The following is a 24813-nucleotide window of genomic DNA, read 5'->3' as shown; positions in this document are numbered from 1 at the left end:
TGTCCATAATGCCCCGCCTACCACTAGTATGGAATAATCCAAGAAATGCAAGATTTTCCCGGTGGCAATCTGGATTCCCGTATATTTCCCGGTATTTTCCCGGGGATTCTGAATTCCCGGCTTTTTCCTGGTTCTCCCGGTTCGCTGGCCACCCTGACAATGGTCATATGCCGAAAATCAATGCTTCCTGGAAGATATAAACCAAGCCCAGGGATGGTACGCCTAAAAGTGTGATAAAAGTGCACATTTGCCTCGGATCGTCTTGACGTCTTCGGGGCACTTATTCCTCCATTTACAAGGAATAAGTGCACCGAAGACCTCAATTCGATCCGACGTATCCCTGCGCTGTAATCACACTTTGAAGGCGTGTGCACACTATTGTGTCAGTCCAATTTGGGGTGCAGTCAGCAATATATCGCCGATACCGATATGGAAGACATTTTGTATAGTGTAATAATTATTATTGCGATAATTTGGTGAAAAACTACAAAGTTACCCTATTTACGGTATGCAAAAAAAAAAAAAACAAACAAACTCACCGTTTTTTGTTGTCCTAGTATTATTTCCGCTTTCTCCTTCTCGGCTGCCAGTACTTCCGCATCGGCCCCGTGCCTCCTGGAGGGCGGTTGCTCTGGCAAGTGTAGCGTCGGCACCCAATCGATGTTGCCCGGTTCGTCGAGTTTAGCCGGTCGGCCGCTGACAAAGTGTCGACCACAGATCCGCACGCTCGGGTGCATCGATTTCCTGTAGCCGGATGCCTTCCGCCACATAGCCAGCCGCATCTTTTTGAGCTGTTCCTGCTCGCTGGTGCTTCTCGCATTGCCCAGCTGCGGGAATTGGAAGAAGCTCAGATCGCAGTTTTTGTTGTGGTTCCGACATGTTACCACCGCACACGCAACAACCATCGTTTCGGGAAATTTTAACGTTTATTGTAGAAATTCCAAAAACTCGCTGATCACTACCAAAATATTTATTTTTGATACCCGATGCATGAAAACACTTTGGGCTTATTTAAATACTACGTAACGCAAAGTTTTATAATTCCGGAGTAATTCGCGAATAGGGCGAACTGACAAAGCAATAACATTGCAAAAACAACAACCGAATTTTGCTGATACAATTTCAATTGGCTTCTTTAGTGGTGTTGAGATAATTCCATATTCACAATCTACATCCCTGATAAAAAATTACCATTCATTATATGGTAAATATTATTAACATATGACTGGTTTTATTGTTCACAATAAAACACATAGTTGATATATTGTTACTTTTTACAATAGAAATCAAGCCCATATAGTTCGTACAATAAGTGAACATTAGCTTTATTAGTGACTAATTGATTCGATTGTTTTTCAATAGTTCTCTAATAATTTAAAGTTACTATCAGTAAAAATTTATTTAAGTTGTTTTTAAATAGTTGCAAAAGCGCCTGCAAAGTTCTCATGGACTTTTTATTAAAAAAGAGTTTATTTCTCAATCACACTTAAAAACAATTCGGAACATATAAATAACAATAAATAATATTGTTGCTTGGATCATGTTTGTATAATCAAATACAAAATCACTTGACATATTTTTTTATAGTTTTCGTTTTAAATTTGAGTACAGTAGATGTTTCGGTTATCGAATGTTATTCGCTAAAACTTCAACGACTGACAGACGTCAAGCCGTGTTGACAGAGGAAGCTCTCAATGAATAACTGAGGAAGTACTTATAGAAAACTAGCTGAAAAGCAGGTTTAGCCAAGTGAGAATGTTACGACATGAAAAAATGAACAATGATTTTTCTAATGTTTTCCAATAAATTAAAGGCGAGATTAAAGAAATCTAGTGAATAGTAAACTACCATTGATAACAATACAAATACAATTAGTTTAATGAGGTCAATTGAACCGATGTTAAAATAAACATGCAATAATATTTGTTGTTATGTAAACAGATTTCGCCTTTGAAAAACCAAAGAATTCATATTTCTCGGTAACATTTTTCTCCAGCATTTACAGATACTAATGGCCACATGCATTGTGAACGATTTATGGTATGGATCATACGATCTGAGGTCTGACTTGTGATATTTGGCAGTTATTTGAAAAGATCGAAGATAGATCTTTTCGACAGCTGCCAAGCAATACTTATTAGACAGACATCAGAGTGTTTGATTCATATCATAAAATGTGCATATCATTCTGGCGGCCGTTAGTGTTCGTAAATGCTGGATGTAAATGATAGCGAGAAATATGAATTCTATGGATTTTCAAAAGCGAAAACTGCTTACAAATAACAACAAATATTATTGTATTTTTATTGTAACAACGATTCATTTGACGCCATTCAATTAATTGTATTTGTATTGTAAGAACAATGAAAAAACATTAAGATATATTGTTTTCTTTTGAAAATTGCTCTAAAAATGTCTCATAAAAACACAATACATTCTATTGTTTTTCGCGAAAAAGTGTATGAAAATTTTCTCAAAATTTTATGGTAAAGATACACACTTAACTTTTATTACCGGGCTCAGTTATCAGATTACCGAATTCTCAACTGCTGAGCTCTCGGTGATCATCTCGGTAATAGACTATTCCCGTCTGACCTTACCCCCCTTTTTTATATTTTTCTTCGAAAGACAATTGTTTTTGATGATTACAGCCGCCCTTAGATTTTTTTTTTCATGTACTCCTGATTTTCTTACAAATTTTCAAAAATAGGGAAACTCACCACATTTTGAAATAAAAATCAGCATGCGAAGTAGTTTTTGGTAGCCCTACCATGGTGATCTTTTTTCTCACCACTTCGAAAATGAGGAACATCTTGGGAGCCCTATCTAGAAATGTTTATTTACATTGTGAAGTGTCAAATTACGCGAGCTACGCGAGTGTGCTAGAAAAAAAATAAAACCAATCTTCCCTATAGGGAGTATACTCACGAAAATAGTCGAAACAGTTAATAAAATAGTTAAAATCTTTAGCCGCAGACGTGAAACTTCTCAAATGCGTATTTATTTTAATGATTTGATTATTCACGAGTGATAGTGGGTTGTGGTTCTCTTCAGAAAAAAAGTGCTACGGAGGTTTCACAGTCGGGCAGATGAATAGAACGAAAAAAAGCCGGTGAATCGTTCCGGTGGTGGCGGGGGCCCTGCGTCAGTTAATGGCCTCGGTGCGCTCGGTGCTTTTTCCAGAGCAAAAAGTGATCATGCGGCGTTGGATAGTGTGGTGTGGTTGGTGCGGTGCGTTCTCCGAGATTGCATGATTTTCGGTGTGTCTCATACCTATCCTGTGTCCGGGAACCTCACCGAGAACGAGTATGCTGCGAAAACGGGTAGCTCTGCGACTCCGACTGCCGAAATGATAAATGCTAAACAGTTTCGGCTGCGGGAGCGGCTCTGACGACTGCCTGAAGAGCATCAGGTAACTCGTGGACCAGGATGAGCGGAATAGTGACGAGGAAGGCGATGACGAATAAAAACGAAGAAAATGGTGATTATTCTCGGTCCTGTTCCGACAGCGGATCCGAACCATCTTGATCTGCACGCCGTTCGCGCACAGTTTTCGAGCGACCTCAATCGGTGTTCCACCGTCGATTCCCTGTTCCTCTTCCTCTGCAGAATCCTCATCATTCGCCGGTCGATTCCAGCTACCGTTGCCATCCGATGCTCTGAGTTATGTAGCGACCGCCAGTCGATGCTTGACCACCAGCTTTCTGCCGAACACCAGGTAATTATTTTTCTCGTAATTTTTGAAAGCATTTCGCTTGACTAATGTACAGCCCTTCCTTGTCTCGTATAGCGTTTTGATAACCGGATCCCGGCCTCCTCCCTTTAACTCCAAACGAAAGAAATTGAATTGAAATCCCCAGAAAGCTGATCCCAGATCCATCTGTTTGACAGGTAAGCAAAATCCTTATTTGAATGAAATAAAAAGTGAGAACAAATCATTCGATGGAATCTGCTACTAGTAAGCATATAGGCAAATGTAAAAAAAAGCACCTGCTAGGCCTTCAGTTCTACTCGTAAACCGGGTTAACCCATATGGGTCCGTTCATAAACCACGTAGACTTTTAAGGGGGAAGCGGGGTCTGGCCAAAGTCTACGCTCCATACATTTTTTTTGTATAGAAGAAGTCGTCGATGTCTAACTGTACTAACTAACTAACTGTAACTAAGTTACTAACTGTTAGTAACTGTGTGAGCTGTTTTCGTTCATTGGTATACTGCCGGTGGAAGCATAATTGTCCCATGTGCATTTTTGTCAATATTGAGATTTTGCAGCCCATGATCATGTATCGTAGGGTACTATCATATGGGGAAATAAAAATAGGTAGTTTGTTCCGAAAATTGTTGAAAAAATGCATGGCCGATTTGTAACATTCTTAAAAGTGGACGCATAAGCGTCACGTTTCATTGGAAATCCTATGGAACTATAAAATCGCTCTAAAACAAAAAATAGTGCTCAATTTAAAAATTGGTTGATGTTAGAACACGATTCAGCACTTATACTTCATAGTTGAGACAATTTACTTTTTTCGAACTTTGGACGCTATTTTCTCGATTGTCTGTTTTTTCACATGGGACATTTATGCGTCCACCGGCAGTATATGGAAACAATAAGAACACTATATTAATCAAGATCAATCTACTATGGATTAACCTGATGAATAGATTGCAAAAATAAATACATACAAAATAATATTGTTTAAAAAGAAATATATATATATACTGCCCATATTCGCATAACAGTCCCATGTTTGCTGGGTTTCCTATTCACATGGGACTGTTGTGCGAATGGGGGCAGTATATAATATTGTAAATAAATAAGTTCATGGAATTGCGAATGAAATCTATCACTTTGAAATAGTTTGCAAACACTTTCTGCCTCATCTTGCACATACAATTATTATTACCTTATATATATATATCTATTTATGACTTATTCACAACCTGAAGACGAGGTGTTAAATTCAAAAGTTTAACACAATTCAACTAATGGGAAGCCAATAAATTTGTATTTTCAGTACTATTTGCAAATCGAAATTCACTAAAGAATACATACAGTAAAAACTCCATGAGTCGATATTGAAGGAACCATCGACTCATGGAAATATCGAGTAATGGGACAGAAATCTTTTGGGAAGCTTTTTGAAAGGACCATCATAGTAGCTCATGGAGTTTCGACTGTAATTTTTAATTTGTCTCATAGGACTTAATTTCTTAAATATCAGAACAATTAAATTTACCCTGCGTAGCTATGATCAATCGAATAATTTATTTTAAAATCTGTTGCAGTCCTGGTCAAGGTCCTGGCACCGTGGCATTTCTTGAGGAGGTGCTACGCCGCCCATCACATCTTGTCAATAGATTCAACTCAAACGGAGTAAGGTCACGTTATAATATTGGTATTGTTATATTTCTTTTTATTATTTACACCTGTGTCAATAAATATTACTGTTGTGGGTGGGGAGTCTCAAAGGGTACTTTAATATCCGAAATTACACCCGGGGCCTCTATATAAGACTATTAAATGCATGGCCACCTTCAGTGTCCTAGTGGGCTTTATAATATTTGGTAGGTATTTAGTTTACATTTTACTTAGCCAAGCCGATAAAGCCTTAATGAAGTGACACGAAACAAGTAAGTATATGTACACATGTGGTTAGTTTTATTTATTTATTTAAATACCCTGACCAGAACTTTTGGCTGGTTCACCATGTCGTCTTCAGTTACAAGGTGACTCACAATACGTTAAATTTTGACTTTAAAAACTTTTTCCGAAAACGTATTGAAAAGCCCAAATGATTCTTGGCATAATTTTTAATTTTGTAGAACAAAGACGGTTCACTAAGCTCCCTTAACTCGCAAGATGACTCATAACATATTTCTCCAAAAAACTTCATTAAAAGTTCGAATGTTTCCTGCCTGTAATCAAAATGTTTTTGAACAAAGAAGGTTCACCAACTCCTCTTAATTTGCGAGGTGACGCAAAACAACCTCCATTTTAATTTTAAATACTTTTTTCCGAAAACTTATGAAATGTTCGAATGTTTCTTGCCTATAATCAAAAATTTTCAGAACAAGGAAGGTTAACCAAGTCCTCTATGTTGCGAGGTGACGCATAACGAGTTTGATTTTGATTTTAAATACTTTTAGAACCACTCCTCTCAACTATCAGAACTTGTCATGAAGAAGGTTCACCAAGTCCACTGAAGTTGCTTGGTGACGCACAATGCATCTACTTAGAAAATAGAACCATTCCTCCTAGCCATTCGAACTTGTCATGAAGAAGGTTCACCAAGTCCTCTGTAGTTGTTTGGTGACGCACAATGCATCTACTTAGAAAATAGAACCATTCCTCCTAGCCATTCGAACTTGTCATGAAGAAGGTTCACCAAGTCCTCTGTAGTTGTTTGGTGACGCACAATGCATCTACTTAGAAAATAGAACCATTCCTCCTAGCCATCAGAACTTGTCATGAAGAAGGTTCACCAAGTCCTCTGAAGTTGTTTGGTGACGCACAATGCATCAAATTAGAAGGTAGAACTATTCCTCTCAACTATCAGAACTTGTCACGCAGAGGTTCACCAAGTCCTCTGTAGTTGTTTGGTGACGCACAATGCATCTACTTAGAAAATAGAACCATTGCTCCTAGCCATTCGAACTTGTCAGGAAGAAGGTTCACCAAGTCCTCTGAAGTTGTTTGGTGACGCGCAATGCATCTACTTTGAAAGATGAACCATTCCTCTAAACTATCAGAACTTGTCACAAAGAAGGTTCACCAAGTCCTCTGAAGTTGTTTGGTGACGCACAATGCATCTACTTAAAAAATAGAACCATTCCTCCTAGCCATCCGAACTTGTCGTGAAGAAGGTTCACCAAGTCCTCTGAAGTTGTTTGGTGACGCACAATGCATCAAATTAGAAAGTAGAACTATTCCTCTAACTGTCAGAACTTGTCACGCAGAGGTTCACCAAGTCCTCTAAAGTTGTTTGGTGACGCATAATGCATCTACTTAGAAAATAGAATAATTCCTCTCAACTGTCAGAACTTGTCATGAAGAAGGCGAGGAAGAAGGTACACCAAGTCCTCTACTTTGAGTATAGAACCATTCATTCTAACCATCAGAACTTGCCATGAAGAAGGTTCCCAAATTCCTCTGAAGTTGCGTATTAACGATCAATATATTTAATTTGAAAATAGATCGTTTCTCCCTGTAGTTACTGTAGTAGTCCAAGAGATGTTATTTCTTGTAGTCAGAGCGTATCAAGTCAAGTCCTCTGAAACTTGGTTTATTCACTATCATTCTATTTTGATAAATGTGGTGAGTGGCAAAAGATCAATGGTGATGCTAACTGTACTGCCTATGATCGCATAATTGTCCCATATGAATAGGAAACCCAGCAAAGATGGGACTGATATGCGATCATGGGCAGTGTAAATCATTTTAAGGTAGCAAAGGGGACAAACCTCTCACCTTCCGTTATACAAATTTATGGGTTTGCCCAGTTTCATATCTTTTCTCGCCTTTTGCACATATGGTGGGCGTTAAGTCAGACCGGACCATCTGTTTTTCAATGATTTGGAGAAAATGTCCTGCAAGTACTTAAAATTTCAAATCTCTGGCATTATTTTCAAAAATACTATTATTTTTTTTATGTAATGGCACATCTGTATCAAAATAACGTCGAAAAGTTCGGTTCAACGAATTCTTCAGCTTACCTTCCTGCCCGAAAAATCGCGTAGTCCACTCTGACTGAACGCCGACCATATAAGCATTTGCATATTTTTGTTAAATAACGTGAATTTCAACATGAAATCTAATATCTCACTTAAACACATGTTTATACAAGTTTTATTAATATCACTCTAAAAGGTAGAAGTTTTCTATCACGGCAATCCAGATTTTTCTCGAGGACCAGAGAAAATTGTAATTGTAATTTGTAATTGCTCAGTCCACACCCTAGCCGACAACTGTCAGCCCATCTGCTTGTAGGCAGATGTGGACCTACTAAGCCTCCCCCGTTAACATGTCCTACACCGAATTAGCACACCGGGATCTTCCACAGGCAGGCGCTGGCGTTACCAGTCCCAACAAGTGTCAGATACATTAAATAGATGGGGTAGAGGATATAGGAAGATGTGGGAATAGGATGGGAAGAGGCAGAAAATGAAGAGATAGTAGAGAGGTTTCGATTTTGTTGCTGAAACGAGAAAAAGAAAGAATGATAAAGAACATTAGCGATATGTTCATAGATTATGATTTGGTCGATAATTTCTCATCTATTTTGTTTCCATATCGTTGCATCGGTGACCATTTTCATCGCCTTTCTAGTTTTGTTAGGGCCATCTCGCGTTTTTTCGTCATGTCCTCTTTGCCGGTTGGCGACGTTCGGTATGTAAGTAGAAAAGCATGCATTTAATATGATTAGTACGACAGTAATTGTGATTGCTCAGTACTTCCAGCCCATTTGTCCGCAGTACATACATATCAGGCATCCCGTTTTAACAAGTCCTACACAGAATTAGAAACCCGGATCTTCCACAGACATTCCTAACTAGTGTCAGATAAGTTCAATTGAGGATAGGAAGCGGCAAAATGAGAAAACAGTAGATAAGGTTTGGTACATTGGTAGCTGTGTTCATGTGATGTCTGTCTGAAATTGAAAAACTATCTTCCGTAAGTGTTTAACTCTCTACCCTAAATGAAATACCGGAAAAATATCTGATCAGATGTATAGTTTGGCAATTCTATGTCCATACATCTTTTATCAAGAAAGAATAATGTTGTTTACTGTTATAAAATAATTCAGTTAAAGGGCAGCTAATGCATTGTTATCTAGAATAAACCTACAGAAAATGTCCCAATAAAAAGTTAACACTAGTTCAACTAACTACACAAACTAAAAAGTGTTATTATATTTTACCAATGATTTCATCCTAATCTTGACCCTAACATAGTTATGCGCTTAGTGTAAGTGGACGCCGCTTATGATTTTGGTTGGACAATGACCAAAAATAATGTTGTTTCGACAATAGTCACATACTATGCCCTACGACATTGACGATTCTATTGTCTATGGCTCACCTATTTAGCGCCACCCAGCAGGGACTTGGTCTGGTACCCAATTCAGTATATCCGCTCCACGTAATGTACCGTACCTCTTTCGATTTGTGATATATTACGCGGAACATTACTCTCTTCATTCGGATAGCGGCTATGTAACCCATTGGATTAAAAACCTCCATCAAACATGAAGCGAATCGGAGACTGAAGACTCTATACCAAATTTGGCTCAGAGACAGGTAATCAGTGAGGTCAGTTTTTCTCGTTTGTCAGAGACGATTGATACGTATTAAGACAAACTTTCCACTGCATCTGCCAGCAATAATCGGTGATCGATCAACATTTCGAGTACCTACCCTAATTTACACAAGAATGCCAAGGATCACCGATCATGCTTTACAATACAGCTGGAAAAACTAGAGCAACACCTGGCCACAATGATGCATAAAGCACTAAAGCGGACCGGAAGTGTCGGTGAGCCAGCCCCACCATTTTTCTCGAGGACCAGAGAAAATGCTACAAAATTGAAATCGCCTTATCGTATTATATTACTCTTGGTGGGTGGTGGTGCGGGCACTTCCGGTATTGGTGGCTTTCGCAGACGTACTTCTACAGGTCGAAGGTACTACAGTATTTGTGAGAATCTTTCTCTGTAATGATTATTCAACAACTGTATTCATTATTTGTATACACTTTATTACCGATACTTCAATATTACATACAATGATTCACACTCCTGACAACAATAACAACATCTCCACACATGACAGATACTCAATGTAAACATACACGCTAAATGTAATAGAGTAATACAATAATTTATTATGTGCATACCACAAGGTACCACATCTCGTTTTTTCTCCAGATCCGCAGCAAGATCACTCCACGTTGTTTTCGCTTATAGTCTCCTCAGTTGATGAACGTCTCGCTTCAGTCTCACATCAGAATTAGTAGTACAGTCATCCATTTGGTCATCCATCTCTGCTCGGCATTTTGGTAAATTACTTGGCCGTTACTTATGGTTGTACCTAAAAAGAAATATTATTTTGACCCATGTATTTTCCCAAATCCCAAAATATTTTTAATACTGACTGTCAAGCTAAATATTACCTTTGCTGATGAATTAATTGAATTGCTTTCCTCTTCTCAAATGTTTTCAATGACAGGTAGCATGCAAACATTGTATACTGCTCACTTTTTTTTGACATGTCCTTTCATATAAGAATCTTATACAAAAGGTATGTATATTCAGATTATTATTCAGACATTTTTAACTAGTATGTCGGAACACTGCACGAATGTTACAGTGAAAAAATTATCAATATCCATTAACTCGCTTTCGATCCAAAGTGCCCAAGTGTCATACAAACATTATTTCAATTTATTTTTTTAGCGAACTTCGCTGGAACTCGTTTCTTGTTCAGAATATATTCAGAAGTTTGGCTTTACAGATTTTGTTTTCTAAATATCGAAGGGATTGATACTTTTTTAAATCAAATCACGATTTCAAAAAACGTTACTTGTCCAAAGCAATATTTGTAATACTAGTTTTAGCTAAATAGTAATTTGAAAACTTGAAAACATTCAGTTTTTTTAATTATATTTAATACATATTGTTCACAAAACTCACACCCGCACTAGCTGTTTGAAAGTATAGTAGAATATTAATATTCATTCTTTGTTTTGTTTTTCATGTTGTAATCCTATAATTATCTCAAATTCTTAATACATACATCATCGTCGCGGTACCAAATCGAAATCACGCATTTAAGCACATGCAAAGTTGCAGTTGTGTCGTAAATTTGAACCGGTTGCTGGTATTGCGCATCATTAAGCTACTTAAGAGCACTAATCTTAATCGAGTTGCTATGTTTATAAGTAGGTTAAACATCATTTTTTTGCACCGCCAGTCACTTCGGCTTCCAACCGAAAACGTAATGATAGTAGCCAATTATTATAGGTATACAAAGCAATTTTCTCCAGATAACAAAATAAATCGATCATCTTATTGGAGCACTTTTCGACGGTTCACCTATACAGGTGTCCACGTTTTTAGGAATCATGTTTCCGATAATTTCGGAATTCTCATGATTTACCATTTACCTTTCAAACTGAATGAGTTTATTTTCACGGTTTGGTCGTTCAATAGGTTTACATTCTACGATGCATATTTCCCCGCATTAACTGGTGATTCGTGATCAATCAAATTTATTTTAACATAACAAAACCAAAAATTTGTTCCTTTGATGTCGCTCTTTTGGGTTCTGAACTGTAGGATTTATTTTAAAGGTTGGAGGTACACCTCCAAAAACCCCTCAACATGTTATGTTCTCACTCTAGATACCTAATGAAGCTATTTCAGCAAGCCTTTTCTAAATTATTCGCATTCAATGTACCGTCAAAATTTAGAACTTTTTATCTATAAGTAACTCTGATTTTCTACATATGCTCATCATATTGATAATATTCTCAGTTTGTTGGATCGGACAAGAATATTCTGCATTATTGCAAAGCCTAATCTATCATATCACTTATTTCACAACTTTTCGATGAAATACATCCTCATTTTTTTGTTAACGCTTACAAGTCTGACGTAGTGCACACTGACCATGATTGTCTGTGTCATGATGGCCCTTACGCTTGCCTCTACGATTCATTTCTATGTACTGAAACAATTTAAAGCACGTTTTTATTCGAATTTTCAATGAACTTATTAACACAAATATCACTTATACATGTACACACATTTTTATTGGTAAAAATCTATGGATTTGATATATAAATTTTATTTGTTCACACATACTCGTTTTCCACGCTGGATCACACATAAAATCGATGGACCTTATATAAACTATGTGTATCTACACATTAAAAGGGTTATCTATGACAAATTACAAAAATCTATGTGTGCGACACATGCATACAATATTTGCAGTTTTTCAGTGTATGAAATCTAAAAATTCAAACAAGGTAACATGTTAGTAAATGGTACCTGTTTGCATTAATAAGCTCGACTGAAAAACAAACTTCATAAACCAGCTTTCATTAGATATATCTATTCCTGTAGTTACAGAAATGATTATCTTTTATTATTCCAATATGTTGTGCTTTTGATATACTGTACGTTATTAATAATAGTTTCAATACTTCTTTAACTGATCAAAATTTGTCTCTTCCTGTAAGGAAATTATTGTTGTTGAGCGTACTGCTGTACCTTGTTCTCTAACTTGTTGCACAGTTCTTGGCAAGATGGCACTATATCCAGTGTTAGGCAATCATAAGTCAAAATGCCCCTCCTGACCACACCCGATACATTTTATATTCAAAGACTTCAGAAGTGATTACTCAAGAACTCACTGTACTTGAATCGCATAAACATTTAGTGGCATTCAATAGGCTATAAAGCGCTTTTTACTCGAATTCCTGAGACTTCTAGTTAGGCCGAAAAGTTTAATTTTTTTTATTATTCGATTTTTTTAAATATCCAATTCAACTAGTTATTTGACTAGCATGATACTTAACAGGTTAGTGGTTAGCAACTGCTCTGAATATGTCGTCGAGCTTCAACGAATGCTTTAACTGTCATTTTGACTTCCTATCTTGCAAACTACCAAGACAGTTTAATTGTTCTCACACATTGATGTTAATTTTCTTGAACTTACAAGGGAGGATAAAGCATTAGTTAAAACATGTCTTCATGTTAATTTGGTTTCAAGAGCCAACCCTTTTTACGTCTCGTAGACTTATTATACTTTACTGAGCAATGATAACTTCAATATATATCACCTGAGGTGGGTCCACAACAATCTCAGTATTTGCTCAGTTATATTCGCATTTGGAACATATTCAAATACTATTCGTTCCTGTTTTTCTAGTCACGCTCAGCCTAAAGCTTAGTTTTGTCTTTCGCCTTCTCAGCTGCCACTTAATTGGTGTGAAGTTTCATTTTTAATGGTTCAATTCAACTATAAAGCCCAGATTGGAGTTCTAGAGAAATCGCTCAAGAAACTTCTAGAACGATTCCTGGCAGAAACTTCCTACGGTGACTGTCATTTCTTCGCAACTGCGTACTGCGATCGAAGAAAAAACGGTTTCTTGAGCGATTCAGCCAAGGAATTTCCCATGCATCCAGATAGGCCGAGAAATTCCTTCTGATCAGAAAGCAGGCCTTAAATCTGTGTTGGCTGGTAACCTGTTTCTTACGAAATTTACGACACTGTTGCGTTTTTAGTACTTTAATTTTTAATAACACAATTCGCCTTATACGGCTCTACAAAGAATCGACTATATCTGTCTTGCAGGTCTTACCGCCTTTAACGGCATTTCCACCTTCAACGGCTTTTTCCGCCTTCAACGGCTTTTCACTCTCCGACGGATCTTTCCGCCATCGACAGTTTTTCGCCTTAGTCGGCTCTTCTGCCTATAACATTTTTCCTGCTTTCGAAAAGTCTTTCCGCCTTCAACGGCTTTTCTATCTGTGATCCTTTCCGCCTTTTACGGCAATTTCAAGAATGTCGCCTTCATTAGCTTTTATCGCCTTCATTGGCTTTCATCGCCTTCACTGGCTTTTAACAGCAACGGCAAAATTTGATTTCAAAATATTGTTTCACCTCTACGCCTTCCTCGGCCATCCGGTTAACAAATTAATGCTTCATTCATCATTCAGCATTTAAGTCTAGATTTAGGACAACAACCCAATTCAACGAGTATCAATATCACAATCAACAAAACTTAGATTTTCTTCACAGTTATTTATTTCTTTATCTGACAATAGTGATTGTCATCGATTTGAACTAAACAATACCGATCACCATCAAAATCTCTCACAGGTTGATCATTGACATTAGTCGCAGGGAGATTGTTTGATTCATATTGAACAGTTAGTACACAATATTTACCTTTTTGATTCCAATGTTGAAATTCAATCACAAGTCATCACCTGGAGGTCATCACCATTCTGCATGCACCACACACACCACTCATCTCTTTCTTTTTCCAAAGACAACACTTCCCGAACCGAAATTAAACTAATTTCACATGCACGGTTCACCGTTCTCGTCGCCAATGTGAGAATCTTTCTCTGTAATGATTATTCAACAACTGTATTCATTATTTGTATACACTTTATTACCGATACTTCAATATTACATACAATGATTCACACTCCTGACAACAATAACAACATCTCCACACATGACAGATACTCAATGTAAACATACACGCTAAATGTAATAGAGTAATACAATAATTTATTATGTGCATACCACAAGGTACCACAGTATTTCTTTTTACTTCGTGGCTTCTGTGAGGGGGATTTCTCCTATTCCAATGTTTGCTGATGTAGAATCCGGTCAGTTGGGGATGGAGGATGCAATGGACGAGTACGCGGATTCTTGTTGACGCAATACACCTTTGGCATCCGTTTCTCGGTTGCTCCATCGGCGGCTAACTCGGACGCTTTGCAGGACCATCACAATGTGAATCGTGGAAGGCGGAGGCGGAGGTGATGTCACGGTAGTAGTAATGGAAAATGCCAAAACGGTGGAATCGCTCGCTGCGAGCAGGCGTTGGAATGACAGCGTAGATTTGGCCGATCGTGTAGCAAGGAGGCGCGTAAACTGGATGAATATCGCACAGAATATGTGCCGGCAGGCCGGAGCTACGGATGGCAGGATCATGTTCTTCAAACGCAGGATCATCCTTGATCATCAAAAGCTCGGTGAATCGCTATATTGTTCTGAATTTCGAAACATTCGGATTTTCCGCTCACAGTCATCACTCCGGCTTTCGGCTAACCAACCATCGGTTCGCATCGCTGTCCAGGTCCAACTTCGCCCACGTTATTCAATTTGCCCTCGCTCAGCAAATTGTCCCGCTTCTGGGAGCCTTTAACCGGCTGTATCCAATTGTGCCGCCGCCGTTCTGTTTCACCTCCTCATTGACGTCGACGTCCGCCTTCTTGATGGGCTCGCCTAGCAGGTGGTACAATCCTGTGAAGATTCACTTGTTTCAACGCTGACAGTCTGGCGAAAGTCGGAACTTACCTGCACTCAGCGAAATAAACTATCGATATTCATCAAAATACCTTATGAAATTTAGCCATAACTGTAAAGTATGGATGAGATAAAAATACCTTATGAAAATTGAACATGCTTATTATGACCTAATTACATAAGATAAACTTATGAAAAGAGCAGAAAAATCACAAAATGATGCAGACTGGAATCGATCCATGAACGTCGAGATCACTGAGCTCATGCCCAACCCACGCGGCTATCGACGCTTGAGAATATCGTGTTGCTAAATGTGTATAAAAGCCAAACTGTGAGTAGATTCTGCGTCATAGACCGACCTTATGAAAACCGCTCTAGCCGTTATGAACTGTTTAAAGTCCATTTCACAAGTTAGACCTTATGATAATCTTAGGTTTATTTGCCTGAGTGTGGATAAACCCTTAGCAGTTCTTCAGTACACTCAGGCAAATAAACCTAAGATTATCATAAGGTCTAACTTGTGAAATGGACTTTAAACAGTTCATAACGGCTAGAGCGGTTTTCATAAGGTCGGTCTATGACGCAGAATCTACTCACAGTTTGGCTTTTATACACATTTAGCAACACGATATTCTCAAGCGTCGATAGCCGCGTGGGTTGGGCATGAGCTCAGTGATCTCGACGTTCATGGATCGATTCCAGTCTGCATCATTTTGTGATTTTTCTGCTCTTTTCATAAGTTTATCTTATGTAATTAGGTCATAATAAGCATGTTCAATTTTCATAAGGTATTTTTATCTCATCCATACTTTACAGTTATGGCTAAATTTCATAAGGTATTTTGATGAATATCGATAGTTTATTTCGCTGAGTGTACGGTTGAGTTTGTAATCCTCCAATTTTTCTTTCATATCTATGGTCCAGTGCACAAACTTTCGCTGGCCTGCTTACTCTCACAGAAAATTTGACGTTTGAGAGGTGCCGACACCGCTCAAACGTCAAATTTCGTGTGAGAGTAAGCAGGCCAGAATATATTCGTGCAGTGGACCATGGCTGCACTAATGCCTAAGGTCACCGATCGGAATGTAGGTAACAACGGTATCTGCAAAATCCTTGCGTCCAAGAAGTTACCGTTGATTATGCTGCAGAATTTTGTCTAGTCTTCTTGATTAAATCAAAAATTAAAAAATTAAAACATTTTTTTGTATTATAACCGAGCAACAAACAACATTGAAAATTTCAATCGCAGTCGGAATTCTGAATTGAGCGAGCTGAATCAAAACAAAAACAAATTTCGATAGCCAGCTGATAGGCCTTGGCGGCGCCGCAGTGCTGACGCGCCGCCTACCGAGAGTCGTATGGCAAACATGAGAAAAAACGAGACAAAACACGTTTGTTTATACTTCTTCACGCACACGGTGACAGAAACAAATGGGATTTCCCATTGGAGTGAGTGCATTTTTGCTGCCGTCAAAGCCAATTTGAAATTCACCTCAACGGAAAAATGTCAGCGGGGGGAGGATGGGATCAAACGCATTTTCACCAAACCAAAACTCAAAGGGGAAAGTGGTGTAAAATGAAGCTTCGCACGATTTTTGCTGTTTTTCAATAGTTGCAGGCTTTAAAAAATAGTGGTCTCATGGGAAAGTTTACTCTATAAATTTAAAGAAAGCGTATAAGCAAATAAAAAAAAAATCACGGGAATGGTCTATTGAGTTCAACTACCGATTACTCGGTATTACGTTACATCTGATGAAATGTCAAAAATCACTGAGCTGCTCGTCAAATTATTACTGAATACTTTGTAAAAGAAGTACCGAGTACTCAGTAACTTTTTTTTTACAGTTTACCGAGCGACTCAGTATTTTGTATGGTTTTCCGGAAATTTTATTGGTAAATGATGCAAAAATAAGGAAAATTTTGAGAAAATGAATTGAAGCATAGATGTTTTAAGTTATCTTGATTTTTATTCAGATATCAATCTGCATTCGGTGCAAGGGCAACCACAAACTGTTGGCAGTGCCAAATTAGGTATATCGCAGGTTCCGCCGGAGGATACGTAAGTCTGGGGATGTTTAAAGTTCATCGGCCCCTCCGCAGAGCGTCTGGCCAAGAATTGTGGCATTCCGAGAATTCCAGTTTGTACAAAGCACTTTCCTGTAAGTGCTTTAATATAATTCATATAAAGGCGATCTTCCAACTCAGTCAGCTATCCTGAAACAGAACGAAGAGAGAAAAATATGCTTCGCTGTAAAATTTCAACTAACTTCATTTATTATGCATACTTACCAAATGATTCTTTCACGTTATAAGCTTCACAAAAACACAAAATTGTTTGAGCCAAAAATAAGCTACAAGCCAACAAATTTGAGAAAAAAGGTGTTCGAATGAACCGCGCAAAAATAAATCTGACTAGCATTTATGAATACAAATGGCGTCACCCCGGGCGTCACTCAAGTACTCCAGGAGCTGAGGTCTCGGTTATAGTTTTGAAGAGTATTCAGCACTTTTTTACTGATTGTACGGTACAATTATTTACGGAGCTCAATACACTGCAAAAACTTCAAATATTCATTTTATGTTTTGTACACATGTATTTTTGCAATTTGTCTGGACAAATGATGTTTATGTGTGACACACATACCGAATTATTTATTGGTATACATCATTTTGATGTGCGACTACACATAAAAACAATACAGAATGGCAAATAAAACCAATAGATGTGCTCAAATGATTTTTATATGGGAAAATAAAAGTTTTACTGGGAATTGGGTTTTTAAATTAAGAAAAATGCATTGATTTTTTTATTTTATACGAAAGAGCGCCTTTTTCTGAACCACCATGATTTTTTTCAGATTTTTAGAACTTCATTTTGGCAACTAAAACCGATTTCGAAGGAATTTTTCGAAATCACCTTTTGACAGCTGGCCAACTGCTTGACAGCTCCGCCCAGTACAAAATGCGACGAGGGGTGATTCGACAAATCGCTCCCATACAAACTTCAAACTGATTTTTAAATAGGTTCCCGGGCACCAAAATCAATGAAAATTTGGATTTCGGCTCAGTTTTGCATGCAGATTCTGAATATGGAATTATCTCAACACCGCTAAAGAAGCCAATTAAGCATTCATAAAGAACTTAAAATTGTTGAAATGATTTTAAAACAAAGCCAATAGCTATTTAAGAAAGAGGCACTGAAAAGTTGGTCGATTGTTTACCACGTGGTTTACCACCAGTGAGTGACCAATCGGTCAACTTTGCAGCTCCGAAAGATCCAAATTGCGCTCTTCTTGACCTAAGTTTTCAAAGATTTTTCAATTTGATGCGATTAACGATGCCTATTCCATGCTCCAGACGAATATATCCGCGATGATTTTGATAATATATCTCTACTGGGAGCTGCGAAACCTGCTGCACAATTTTTTGTAGACTTGTTTTAGTCGCCATTTTTCACTTTGCGTGTCGCCGACGGCTGACACAGACACTAAGCATTGGTATTATGTGTGTACTCACATAGTTTTTTGCTATGGGTGTCAACACATATCAAGTATTTGTGAAACTAATCTAAAGCATAAACATTAAATATCATGATTATAGTTTAGGTAATAAAAATAATGTGTGGAAAGGTCAATTGCATCGATGTGTATTTTCACATAAAATAAATATTTGCAGTTTTTGCAGTGATAGAAGTACCGAGCAATGCAATATACAATACTAATCGGTATTTTCTATTACTGATATTTGTAAAAATATTTTATTTTGCCGGGTGATCGGTAAAACTAAATACTGAGATCGGATAAATGATCAATAGTTTACTGATTCCTCAGTATAAATTAACTTTTACAGTTTTAACTCAGCAAAAAATATTACCGAGGTGGAATTCAAGCTTTTAGTGTGTACATAACGACCACCATTTTTTATTGTAAAAGTGCCATTTACCATTCGCCGAATGGTATAGAACAATAGGGGTGATGGTGAGTGTACCGTGTAAATTACAATACGTTTAATGGTGAATATTTTTCGAAAAAATGGTGTTGTAACAATAAAATTTATCGTATTTTTATGATATTTTTTATCAGGGATGCCAAACTGAGCCGAAATCCAAATTTTCATGAACTTTGGTACCCGGGAACCTATTTAAAAATCGATTTAAAGTTTGTATGGGAGCGATTTGTCGAATCACCCCTCGTCGCATTTCGTACTGGGCGGAGCTGTCAAGCAGTTGCCCAGCTGTCAAAAGGTGATTTCAAAAAATCTTTTTGTAATTGAATTTAGGTATCAAAATAAAGTTTTAAAAATCTGAAAAAAATCATACTGGCTTATAAAAAGGTGCTCTTTCGAATAAAATCAAAAAATCAATATATTATTCTTAATTTAAAAACCCAATTCCTATTTAGGACTAATTCAGAGTAATTTACTTAACATGAACAAGCTTAAATGATACAATTCTGACACATTTTCTTGATTTTCTAATAAAACAGTACAAATTTGTTAATTTTTGCACTAAAAATTGCATATATTTTATTACGCCCGAATTAATGCCTGATATTGCCTCGGATATTGCAATACTCCTTTGCACGATGACGTCATCAAGAAATCGTTCTCTTTCTCTCCTACGGAAAATTAGAAAACAACAGGACCAACACCTGTTAAATTTGACAGGTACTGGTCCTGTTGTTTTCAAACTCTCTGAAAAAGCGAAAGAGATAGAATTTCGCCGTGAGGTGGTCTATACGCTCAATACCATGCGCCTTGAATCGATATCAATTTCAGAATCACCTTCTACTATTCGGCTTTTTTTATTTTGACAGGATTTCGCCGTTTACTTTCGCCGAGTTTATGTTTTGTTTTCAGATTCGCCTTTCACTATCGCCGTGTTTACGTTGTGATTTCAGTTTCGCCTTTTACTTTCGTAAACAAAAACACCAGGAGTTGAAGGCGTAATTCTTGTTTTATTTCGTGCGACACAGAATGGGATTACGCCTTCTACTCAACCCGTGATTTTTAATAGTTAGGGTGCTATTACACTCTTTGCCCAGACGCCAAATATTTGACCACTTTTGACAGATAAATTTTGGCAGGTTGTTTGGTTCTGTTTGTCCCTATTCGTTTTTCGAGAGTGACAAATATTTTTGTTTGCCAGGTACACCTTGGTCAAAATTTAACTGTCAAAAGTGGTCAAATATTTGGCATTGGTCAAAGAGTGTCATACTAGCTTTAGAAATAAGTGATATCAAGGAAAGTTTGTGAGTATTTAGTAGGGAAATCTCATGGAAAATTTTGTATCTTTTCACTATTATAATCACTTAAATTGTGTACATTGTCAGTTAAGAGCCGATGCACACGAGCGTTAATTGACGCTGCGTGAATTCACGCTGCGTCGCCGCAGCGTTCCTGTGGGGCATGCGTTGACATTGCGTGCCGCACACGGTGCGGCGCGGTTGCGGTGCGGCAGCGTTGCGTTCTCGTGTGCATTCTCCCATTTGATTGTGTGTAACTCAGGACGCACTTGCGTGCACGCTGCGTGGAAGCGCCGCCCGTGTGCATCGGCTCTAAGGCAATTTCGCGAATTTCTCCGGAATTTTAAGTACCGCCTCCCTGGGTTTGCGTAACACAGCCTGGTTAGCATTGGGCGATTATGTTTCCGTGACGATGATTCTTATCGCAATTTGGTCCAAGTAGTGATACGCCTGTTTGTCTGTGGTGGATTCTCACGACCAAAACAAACAGGCCATTCTTCATTACACCATCAAAGCTAGCCATGAAAAAGTTTGACAATTATCAGGTCATTTTGACAGACCGCACACATGCGCGAAAAAGACGGACCATATATTCTACTTTATCGATCTTGTTGCCGTCCTTTTCATGCTCATGATACATCTGTCAAAATGACGTGAGAATTGTCAGTCATTTCGAGGTTAGGTTCGTTGGTGTAATAAAGAATGGCCTAATCGAATCGAGGTCCAGAAAATTTCGCATTACGTAATATTTGAACGAACCCGGTGGAGACTCGAGTTTTTTTTTTGCATGCAACACGTTTCTAAAGGGTGCAGAGGCTGGCAGTTAAACCGACTGGTAGCATATTTGACGTCAAAATTTTGTAAATAATAGTCCTGTTCAACGACGTAGGTTGAACTTGCTCGAAGTTGCTGCATCCTGCTCTTAAGCTAGTATGACACTCTTTGACCAATGCCAAATATTTGACCACTTTTGACAGTTAAATTTTGACCAAGGTGTACCTGGCAAACAAAAATATTTGTCACTCTCGAAAAACGAATAGGGACAAACAGATACAAACAACCTGCCAAAATTTATCTGTCAAAAGTGGTCAAATATTTGGCGTCTGGGCAAAGAGTGTAATAGCACTCTTACCCGTTTGATGACAAATCAGGCCAAACATTTCAATAGGTCCTATCTGCATTTGAGAGGCTCTCTTTGTTCACTTTCTCTTTCAATTATTACAATGTAATGGTACACTTTTCAACTATTTTTGCAGTACAAATCAAAAGACGATTGTTTTGACTTTCGTTCAATGCAAGGAGACAATCATAATACAAATAAACAGCTGAGATATTAACGAAAGAGAGGGAAACCAAAGAGAGCCTCTCTTCTGCAGATTGGACCTTTAGACATGTTTGGCCTGAAATAGGTAAGAGCAAGATGCAGCAACTTCGAGCTAGTTTAACCTGCGTCGTTGAACAGGACTAATGTAAAAATTGTTTTTGTAACTTTATCATCATCGTCGCATCGAAATCTAGTGCTTATCGCCGACAGTATTGTACGTGGATTTGCTAAGTGAACACGACGAATCAGAACCGTCGTTTTTGGAATCACCGTTCGAATCGCCGATGGAATCGTCGTTCGATTGCAGAGCGAGACAGCAACAAAACTGACACATCGCTTTGACATATTTAACGTACACGGAACCGCCAAACTACCCAAAATTGAGTTCTTTTGACGCAATCCCATAGTATGGCCCAATAAGCCAAAATTTGAGTAAATCGATTAAACTCACGCTAGGTAGTTACCTTTACCTCCAGCTAAAAAATATACTCAAGAGTAAGTAAATTCAACCCAAGACCACCCTCATTCAACCCAAATTTGAGTAAAGCCACATTTACCCAAAATTGGCTTATTGGCCTCAAGGACCCCCGTTGGATAGACGCATCTCTGTTTATTTTTGACAACATCGATGGGAAAGAGAGGGAAAACAACCTAATTTTGGGTAGCGAGTTTATTCGATATACTCAATTTTGAGTAAAATTGACCCAAAAATTAGGTAGTTTGAATTTTCCGTGTAGGAGCAACACGTGCGTGATATTCTCTCTCTCTGTTGGTGTGGTTTGTTTTGATTCAATCTGACATTTCTTTTATGCTGCTCATGCTGCCGATGCTGCCAGCTGATGGTGGTAAGGATGGAGGAGCATAGTCGGAGGGGTGGTCCAATGTGTTTTCAGAAGAATTCGTCGAGATAAAATGTTTTCATTATAAAAAATATGGAAAATTCTAGTTTAAAAGTTCAGCATTAAACTTTTCAATGCGTGTTACGTATATTATTTTATAGAGAATCAGTCTAGAGGTCGTTTCACGTAATAAGAGCATTAACATAAAAGTCCATAATTTTACAAGAACGCATTGAAACGCCCCTTGAAATTTAACGGCGATTCTCAACCAGCTCAAGCAAATTCCCTTGGAATTCACCTTCGAAGTAAAATCACAATAACAGAAAATATAGTAAACTTACGTTTTTTCTTGTAAATTTCTTGTAGCCCAAACATGGAAGAGCAAGTAGATCAGATTTTGGATAAAGTGTAAGTAATATACTATTGAACTGAATAATTAAGCTCATTGACGATTTCGATTATTTTAGAATGGCCACTCCTGGAAATCTTGGCTGTCTCTTGGCGAACAATCAGGGACTTTGCATTGGCGGTAAGCAGTTACCTATCTTCTCCATAAATTATTTACCATAACTCTCGTTAGAAATAGCACTTCCACATTTATTACATGAGAGCTTTCTTCGTAATAAATTGCAAAATTCGTTCTCTAAATGTTATTAGTTAGAGTAATTTGGGCACATTTCGGTATTCATCTGTACACTTACACACTAAGATTCAGATGTTCCAGCTCAGTAATTTTTTCACTGAGTTCAGTATTTTTTCCATCTTTTTACTGAGTTTTCAACAGCAGATTTATTTCGGTACACTCGGTAATCGTATTTACCGTTCACCAGTAACGATATTTACCGTGCTTCAGTAACTTTTGACAGTTTGTGAGCTGAGCTCGGTAACTCATTTACAGAATATCTGCAAAATAAATAACCGAGCGTACCGAGTTAAATCTGCTGTTGAGAACTCAGTAAAAAGATGGGAAAAATACCGAGCTGATCTTAGTGTGTACATCCTATATTAACTGAATTTAAATTTTGAGTGTATCGATTGATAATCCCTAATAGAAAAATATGATACAACGTGCTTAACAATCCTTTCGGGCTATCATATTGATCATACACGGAATGATACAATCATTCACCCACTGAAAAAAGTTTTCACATTGATCTGATTTTCACATGGACTGTTTCCATACGCGTATCCATTAAATTATATGGGAATATCACATAGATTTTGCGAAGTTATGTGATTTTTTATTAGAAGCTAGGGGCAAGACACTGTGCAATCCAGAGCAACTCTGAGCAATTCTGAGTAACGATTTTTGTTCGATTCCATTCAGAAACGTCTCTGCGAAGCGGGATATCGGGCAGGACTGGTCGATTTTTCACTGGTATCAGGCAACATTTTGGGAAAACCAGAGTGATCCAGAGCTATCCAGTGGAATTCTGAGCAACACTTCGATAGCAGAGCTACTCTCGCTGTCTCTGTCTTGCCCCTAGATTAGAAGTTATGTGATTTCCTAATGTTTTCCATATACCGTATTGATTTCATGTGAAATTTCCTAAGAAATTTTCATCGGAAAATCCAATAACAGTTATATAGCCAAACTAATGGAAATTTTCCATGTGATGTGTGATTTATTTTTTCAGTGTTCAGTAACAGAAAAAATGAAGGAGCAAGAAGAACGACTCGTGACGCTGACCGAGTTAACGGTCGATATTTTAAGTGTACCGGTCGGATTGTTGCAGTTTTTTAAGGTAACGTATTTCAATCTTTTTCCTTTGCGTTTTAACAACCGATATATTTCAACAGATTGAGTTTACGACGCATCAAAGCTGGTCAGCTTTTGTGAAGCTCGCGTCACCGTGATCTTCCGGAGAGAAAGCTCCGGCACGCAGAAGCCCGACGTCTCAGTAAAAGGCACCTCGTTTGCACCACGGAAGCGCCAGAAGCAATAGTTTGCGAAATTCCACCAGAGGCAGGCCCCCACTCTTCTTAATCTACCGTCAGAAGTTCTCGTTCATTCGCCCACACCGAATTGCTGTTTCGTTTGGCCCGGATCTGCTAACTCTGTCGGAAACCCGGAAAATTGCTTTTGGAATGATCCAAGCAATATAATATAATTTATATTAACGATAGTTTCCGTTTCTAAATATATACTTTTTTAGGCTGAAAATTAATCTGAATTATTTTATTTCCGAAAAATTACCTATAGTATTTATTTGTGAACACACATAAAATGCAAGAGGTTGGCCAATAAAATAAAAAAGTAGAGACCTTTAATATTTATCTGCATTGCACGTAGAAACTAAGTGAGGCAAGAAATCTGGTTCTATTTATGTGCAGAACCAATGAAATTCATGGGCAAA

At 37.9% G+C, this 24813-nt stretch overlaps 1 protein-coding gene and 1 long non-coding RNA gene across 5 annotated transcripts in view; one reads left to right on the top strand and one right to left on the bottom strand.

The window, feature by feature from the left end:
* The window catches only part of LOC115254075 (uncharacterized), a 47137-nt gene extending 46086 nt beyond the window's left edge, over window positions 1-1051 (bottom strand). Inside the window, exons 1-2 of one of the 3 annotated variants that reach the window (XM_062857198.1) lie at window positions 885-1051; window positions 540-827 (exon numbers count right to left, since the gene is read on the bottom strand). In XM_062857198.1, the coding sequence (XP_062713182.1) occupies window positions 540-827; window positions 885-905 (309 nt within the window). In that variant the 5' untranslated portion in view covers window positions 906-1051. Of the gene's footprint in view, window positions 1-539 lie in introns of all 3 variants that reach the window. The other 2 variants (XM_062857197.1, XM_062857199.1) reach the window with 2 other exon arrangements.
* A 20651-nt stretch (window positions 1052-21702) lies between these two features.
* Window positions 21703-24620, top strand: LOC134290154 (uncharacterized). 2 transcript variants are annotated; one of them, XR_009998875.1, is made up of 4 exons: window positions 21703-22462; window positions 22823-22864; window positions 22924-22985; window positions 24094-24620. It is a non-coding gene; the product is annotated as an uncharacterized LOC134290154 (long non-coding RNA). The 2 variants fall into 2 exon arrangements; XR_009998874.1 differs by lacking the exon at window positions 21703-22462 and having other exon boundaries at window positions 22469-22864; window positions 24094-24201; window positions 24257-24620.
* Window positions 24621-24813: the final 193 nt, after the last annotated feature.

Source organism: Aedes albopictus, chromosome 3 (assembly GCF_035046485.1).
Source record: "Aedes albopictus strain Foshan chromosome 3, AalbF5, whole genome shotgun sequence".
Taxonomy (NCBI): domain Eukaryota; kingdom Metazoa; phylum Arthropoda; class Insecta; order Diptera; family Culicidae; genus Aedes; species Aedes albopictus.
Note: the sequence above shows the minus strand (reverse complement) of the source record. Positions and strands in the feature narration are given on the sequence as shown.